This window comes from Pseudomyrmex gracilis, unplaced genomic scaffold, assembly GCF_002006095.1.
Source record: "Pseudomyrmex gracilis isolate BER0280 unplaced genomic scaffold, ASM200609v1 scaffold_1129, whole genome shotgun sequence".
Taxonomy (NCBI): domain Eukaryota; kingdom Metazoa; phylum Arthropoda; class Insecta; order Hymenoptera; family Formicidae; genus Pseudomyrmex; species Pseudomyrmex gracilis.
In genome coordinates this window covers 12382-20283 of record NW_018021713.1, presented here as the reverse complement: position 1 = coordinate 20283, position 7902 = coordinate 12382, and the positions used below count along the sequence as shown (strand labels likewise).

The following is a 7902-nucleotide window of genomic DNA, read 5'->3' as shown; positions in this document are numbered from 1 at the left end:
ATATGTATATATAAACATATATATAATGAGAAAATTAAAAATACTTGGTACTTGTATTCTCAGAAATTGATACTACTTCTAGTGTAGTTATATTTTGTATTAAGTAGTCTGCAAGAAATATTGGATCTGTAAAATATAAAAATATAGAAATATTGGATTTGTAGAATATAAAAATTGCATACTCATAATACATTGCAAATTGTGATACATTAGAAAACTGGATATTAAGAAAGTAAGATACAAACACCATTTATAGAAATTTATTATTAATATCATGTAAGTATACAGGTGAGTTATTGCGCATAGGGATGGCAACGTAGTGGGAGCAGCCAATCACAGTTTTGGCCAAAATTATATGCGATATTCAAACATAGAGTTGCAGTAATTACTTCTCGATGTCAAAATAAATAAAAAAAAAATATTGTAAATCTATGTAAATTTATAAAGTGTAACGAATTTGACTTTTTCATTTCAAAACATCTTTCATCAAAATGTAGATTACATATATTCTTGCTATATATATATATATATATAGATACCATAACACAAATGTATCAATATAAATATTACTCTAATAGGCACATTTGTGAAAATATTGCACAAAAATGGCATCATGAATGGCGACGATTTTGCAATGATTGCACTAAGATGATTCGCCATAACGCAACAGTTTTGTCGAAATAAAATTTTGTAAATAATATTTGTCAAAAATTGCGAAAAAGTCGTTTTGCATTTCCACAGTATATACTTCCAATAGGCAAATTGTGAAAATATTGCACAAATATGACATCATGAGTGACGACGATTTCTTGCATTTCTTCATATGCAATCATTTTTCTACATATTTTAACCATCACATAGCTGAATTTCTTTTCTCAATTATTGGACAATTTCTTTGTGAAATTAATTTTGCAAATATACTGCTAAGATGATTCGCCATATCGTTATTCTTTTGCCGAAATAGTATTTGGAAAGTAATTTTGCAAACAACTACAAATATTTTAGAAAAGATCAATATTTTTACATCTATTTTCTAAAATATGTCTGTATAATTGCAAATTATAATTTTAGTGCAAGATTTTGTCACATAATTTTGTAAATGGTTTCCTATCAGAGTATATATAACTATATTATATATAATCAATAGAAATATTATATTAGGAGTACAAATTAGTTCGGTCTGTTTCCAAAAGATGGCTCCGGCTGTTGTAAATGGTTCATAGTGACAGCTGATTGTGGCGGTTTCAGAGAGGTTAGACATCTGCTAATAATATTCAATTTATATCGCTTTGAGTTTCATACAAAAACCTTGATTTTTACTGTGTTTGAACTGTCGAATTTTGTGTTAACCAAGCAGCATTTGCGGGAGGTTTTAATTTTCTGCTTTAATTGGAAGAAAAGTGCAGCTGAAGCCTATCGAATGCTTGTCGAAGTTTATGGTGACACTGCTCCAACTGATAAATCATGTAAGGAATGATTTCGACGTTTCAAGGATAGAGATTTCAGCGTTGAAGACAAGCCTTGCTCTGGACAGCCAAAAAAATTCGAAGACAAAGACTTGGAGGCATTACTCAAAGAAGATCAGAGTCAAACGCAAGAGAAGTTTGCAGAATCATTGGGAGTAACTCAACAAGCCCTTTCTGTATGATTGAGAGCCATGGGAATGATTCAAAAACAAGGAAATTGGATGCCGTATGAACTGAAACGGTGAAAGGCGATTTTTCACTTGCGAGTTGCTGGTTCAAAGGCAACAAAGAAAAGGTATTTTGCATCGGATTGTGACTGAAGATGAAAAGTGGATATTCCACAACAACCCCAAAAAGAAAAAATACTACGCTAAGCCCGGTCAATCGTTGCCATCAACCTCAACATCAAAGCCGAACATTCATAATTCGAAGATCATGCTCTCTATCTGGTGAGACCAAAAGAGTGTTGTTTACGATGAGTTGCTGAAACCTTGCAATTCCATTACAGGCGATCTGTATCGGCTACAATTGATTCGTTTGAGCCGTGCATTGCGAGAAAAACGGCCGGAATACGAGCAAAGACATGATAAAGGTATTCTTCTTCATGACAACGCTCGGCCTCATGTCGCAAAAGTTGTAAAAAAATATTTTAAAACGCTTAAATGGGATGTTTTACCGCATTCGCCGTATTCTCCGGGCATTGCTCCTTCTGATTACTGGTTGTTCCAAAGGATGCAGCAGATTTGGCAAATCACCGGTTTACTTCTTTCGCAGAAATCGAAAATTGGCTCCAAACTTGGATCGCTTTTAAAGACGAGTCATTTTTTCGAAATGGAATTCGAAAATTGCCTGAGAAATGGGAAAAAGTAGTAGCCAGCGATAGACAATACTTTAATTAATCTGTTCATTCATTTTGTTTTGAAATAAATGCATTCTTGAACACAACAAAATGGACCGAACTAATTTGTACTCCCAATAATCTATTTATTCATTTTGTTTTAAAATAAATGCATTTTTGAACACAAAAAAACGGTTCGAACTAATTTGTACTCCCAATATATCAATATAAATATTATATATATCTATATAAATATTATATATTATATATAACAGCAGTATATTATCAATAAGAAATATGTATATATCATGTTACCACATTCAATGTTTCTATTTTTACTTAATTTACATGCATCAATCCATTGTTGTCTGATATACAAATCTTTTGGAAATGTATAAAACGACAAATGTTTAATTTCTGATTTAAAAATTCGACTTTTACAATATTGAATACAACAAGTCGGCATTTTTCTGTTTGAAAGTAAAAAATAGAACAGATACTAACAAATACTAACACGATTCTATGATTGACAGTTTCCACTACGTTGTCGCCATATTGCTTTAAGATTTTGGCCAAATCTCTGATTGGTTTCTACTGCGCATTTTTAGAATAACTCAATTGTTATTCTTACACCATGATTAATATAGTCAAAATAAATATTATTGATTAGATTAGGTCAAGTTAGATCAGGTTAGGTATCACACTAGTAATTTCTAACGCCTGTTTTCACCATCTCCGATTAACTTAATCGGCAATTAAAGTATCAGTCGTGATTGGTCCATTCTGCTAAACGATTAATGCAACTGGTAATTCCAATAGAATAATCGACCGATTAAGTTAATCGGAGATAATGGAAACGGGCGTAAAAGATGTTTCTACTTTGTTTAATTATTTTGGCCAAAACACTTGCACACACAAACATAAACACTAGTAATACATTTCTGTAAAATTAAACAATTGGTTAAAACAATTAATACATTAACAATTTTTTTATACATCATATATGTACTAAAGTAGAGAGATGTAGATTAATAATAATTATATTTACCATTTTGCAATAATTTGTGTATTTCAGCAGTATTATTTACTCTAAGTAGCGTTTCTGTATGTATATTAATACATTATATTTCTTCAATTTTTTTTTCAAAAAGTTGCGCTAAACTTCGCGAGCACGTAACCTGTTGTGATTAGAGAGTCTCTCAGAGAGAAAGTCGCAAACTCGTGACATCACAGTCGTTTCTGATTGGACAGAGGAAAAAGTTGCTTGCACAGTGACTTCACGAGTTTACGACTCTCTCCCTGAGAGGCTCTCTAGTTGTGATCAGTGAGCGAACTTGAAAACCGCAAATTTTATTCAACTGTTGTACAACAGTTGAGTTGTCTGAACGCACCTATAAATGTCTATGATTGAAGCAAGTAGGAGCACCTTATATAAATTTGTTCACATTGCATGTTCCAATCTTATGTCATTTTGTGTACGATAGCCTTTAACTATGGTCCATGGCAGACTGGCTAAATTGCGAAACGGAGTTAGTGTTACAACTGCAACAAATCAGTTGTGTGCTGTGATTTTATAGAATTATTAATTATTAGAATAACAATATAATTATGAAGTAGTCGAGACTGTACGATAAAATATTTTTAAAAAGCGTTTTGAAAGCATTATAAAAACGTAACATTTGTCTGAAATTTGACATGTCGATCGATCATAGCGGCAAAGGTTACACTCCTCTTCCACAAAGTATAAGCAATACCGATACAGAAGATGAGGAAGAACATTTAACACAATCCAATGATATTGTTTCTAAGGTCGATAATACTACGATAATACCGGTAAGATATTGATACACAATAAAATGCAAAAGTAATTATACGTTTATTGCTTACAAGATAATCATAGGATGCGTTCCGTTTCATGCATATGCGCGCATTTATCTATAGTACACGTTACATATACTATAGATCATGCGCGCAAGCAAATACATTAAACAGGACGTGTATATAAAAAGTATTGAGTGCTGTATATAATAAATGTAAATGGGATGATTAATAAGTATCCGAAACAATGCATAGATAGCGACAATAATAACACATTGCTGTTGTCATTAACAAGTTTCATCTTTCAAAAGAACAAATGTCAAATGCTGGCTCATTATTGCATGTAGTATTTGTGTAACAGCTAGCCACAGTATATTGATGATTTTATTGTTGTTTGAAAATTTCTTTTTACTGAACCAGTTTTCAGATTTAAAAATAAATAGAAATAACATAGAATCATATCTGACACATAAAGCAGATGAGGCAGCAATTTGAAGTCCAACTTATAAAGTTTAGTCATTACAATTAAAGTGTAAGCTTATCAAAATCACTGATAGTGTTTACTCGAGCAAGGTGTCACACAAACACTATGTGTGATAATGAGTTGGCATTTAATATTTGTTCTTCTGAACTTTAGAAGATGAAACTTGTTAATAACAACAGTAATGCGATGTCAGTGTTCATGCATCTTTTTAGATACTTATCAATTACTCAATATAGTATTAAAAAGTCCAAGATAATTACGCAGTTTATCTTTCTTACTTCAATTATTAGTAAAAGTATTCTCTATTTTAAATAATTGCATATTTTTATTTAGGAATCACATACAAACTATGAAAATGGCATCTTTTACCCCCTGGATGAAACAAAAAATCAAGAAAATAGCACAAGAATTCGGCAAAACACAGTTAAGTATTATCAAGATGATATACCAATAATGATAATTGAGGGAAATGAACAAGATGATTTTTGGAAAAGAAAAGAAATGTCACCTATGAGATGTTTCTGCTTGTTTGCATCTATATTATTATGCATTGTCACATTAGTTATTTTTTTGTACGAATTGCCATGTGACAGTTCTACTATTTGTCCATCAATAATGGAACCACAATCATCTATATCATGGGATAGAACTTTGCAAGGTGTAGGTAAGTTATGCTGCAAGTAACACTTATTGCGGTTATAAAGAAGAATGACTCTTTATATGTTCTTTAATAAAACAAACACTTGGAAAAAATAAATAAATTATTTTTACATGTGTATAATAGCATAGATTAAAAGTAAATAACATAGAAGTAAATAACATAAAAGTTTGTAATTGAAGTTTTTGATGAGGTTCGGTCGATTTTGCCGAAATATAGAAAATGACTTCAAATTTTGAGGATATGTTTAAGAAACCGATTCTTACACACCTAAATTTTTTCAAAATTTTTTACCATCTAGTTTTCGAGAAACGAAAGTGCGAATATCGCTATTTTTATACAGTAATGATTTTTAACAAGTTTTTTTTTCAAGTGTGAGGAAAGTGTCTTTTTATTATTTGCACAGTGATTCCTAAGTTAAAGAATGTTTTCCTAACTTATTATTTTTATATCTATATTCAAACTTGAAATATTGAAGTAATATCGCAAATTACGTATAGTATATATTGCAATATCACTTTAGTATCTTAAGTTTAAATATAAAGATAAAAATAATAATTTATGAAAACATTCTTTAAGAATTTGGAAATCACTGTGCAAAAAATGAAAAGACCTTTCCACAACTAAAAAGAAAATAATTGTTAGAAATCCAAAAAGACAGTGATGTGTAAGATTAGGTTAAAGAAAACATGGTAATAACACAATTCAGTTCAACAATCAGCTGTTTATTACCTTAGTTGTTTAAAATAGACAACAATAAGTTGTATATAACAAAGTGAAAATTAATAAATTTTACCAAATGTTAATATTGGTAAGGTATCATCCCAGCAAACACAGATACATAAACGTAACATTGCCGTAATGAAACGGAAAGTAACAAGTAATATAACGTGTTTGTTACATATAACGTTCACGTTAGTTGTAATTTCCCACTCATACTAAATTGCAGTTATATAATCTGACTAACATGTTACTAAAATATATTATAACATGTTACTAAAATGTTATATTACTGTTGCAGTAGTAACTGAAAGGTTATATACCAATTATATAGATTCCCGGCAAACAATTTGGTTGCGAGATGTCGCGGTTTTGTCGCCAACCGCCGGCGAAATTTGTAGACCAAATCTATATCCATCTGTGTCTTCATTAGGATATGGTTTGGCGACCATATCTGTCAAACATGTGAGATGTCAAAATGAGACCAAAATCATAACAAGTCTGCCACTAGCAAAGCAAAGCCAAAGTGACGCATCAAATCCAGAACAGATTTGGTGATCGTTTGTTGGCGCCAAAATCGCGCCAAATACACATCATATCTGTTACCAAAACTGTCAACAAAACAGTAGCAAATACAGACTAAATCTGCCGTTAGAAGCGCCGACAGATTGTTACCAAACGCAGATCAGATCTGTCCCCTAGAATCCAAGTGGAATTACTACAAAAAAAAAAAGAAAATCAGTGGTATATCGACTTATCGCAAGAGAATTAATTCGAGATTTCACTCGAATTAATTTCTAAAAGCCTGATTCAGCTCGTTGATCAACCGATGAACTCCATTGAAAGAGACCGAATCTGAAAAAATCCTAAATGTGATAGCGGGATTTGAACTCGAGACCTCCATATTCGCAGTTCCTGCACTCAATCCGCAACTCGAGACCACTTGTGTTCCTTACTAACATATAATTATTTTTATCTATTTATTCTCAAGCTATCCTACATTTAATTTATTATTTATTTCAATTATTATTTTACTAAAAATGTTGCAATGCAATGTACCTGCAACAATAAATAAAAATACTTTTTTTATTATTCTTAAATATAATTTAAAGAGAGTACATTTTTACAACGCGAATAAATGTTTTGTTAATATATGCTGATACTTGAATAAACAAAGTGTTTTTTAATGAATTTTTGGTCACTGAAAACGAATCCGGCGGCGAAATTGATCTACCACGTCAAATTTCTGAGAAAATTAAATGTATAACATACTGTTTATTAGCTTGAGAAAGAGCATATCAGTGTATCTCATTCGCACTAGTGGACATTGTGTTACACAATGTCGACTGTACGTAGCTGGAAAGCACTCATTGCTTCATATTACTCAACAAATACGAGAATAATACATTAAATTTATGATTGCTTCATTGCCGAATGCGTATAAACAGAAGTATTAAAATTTTACAGTAGAACTTTACCGGTTCCAGTATAAGTTAACAGTTAATGCCCGCATAAACAAGGTCTAACTGTAAAAGACTGTTCAACGTTTGTTAACAATCTGTTATCAACACAGGCGACAGATATGATCGCAGATAATCGTCATTTTGTTGTCTAAATGTCAAACAGACAGTTTAGTAGTCTTGCGTGCTAACAGTCCGCACATATACACGAACAGATCTGCTTGGCAATCTGTCGTCAATGCGTTCAACAGATCGACCCGACTGCGGTCAACGTTTTGTCATAAACAGATGCTGATACGGTTTTGCGGACTGTTTGGTCACAGTATTGCTAAAGCAGATCTGCTTGCTATCGACCATCTATTTGTTATCAATTTCACTAACATATATGGAATCATTTTGGCCGCAATAGTCTCATGTATGTGCCAACAGAGTTGTTGCGTTTTTTGTCTCTATGTGCT

General features: G+C 31.8%; 1 protein-coding gene across 2 annotated transcripts in view; it reads left to right on the top strand.

Annotated features, from left to right (window-relative positions):
• The first annotated feature begins 3518 nt into the window (after positions 1 to 3518).
• The window catches only part of LOC109861896, a 9285-nt gene continuing 4901 nt past the window's right edge, over positions 3519 to 7902 (top strand). Inside the window, exons 1-3 of one of the 2 annotated variants that reach the window (XM_020441738.1) lie at positions 3519 to 3833; positions 4017 to 4137; positions 4940 to 5270. In XM_020441738.1, coding sequence (XP_020297327.1) covers positions 3805 to 3833; positions 4017 to 4137; positions 4940 to 5270 — 481 coding nt within the window. In that variant the 5' untranslated portion in view covers positions 3519 to 3804. Of the gene's footprint in view, positions 3834 to 4016; positions 4138 to 4939; positions 5271 to 7902 lie in introns of those variants that run through there. The other variant, XM_020441739.1, reaches the window with a different exon arrangement.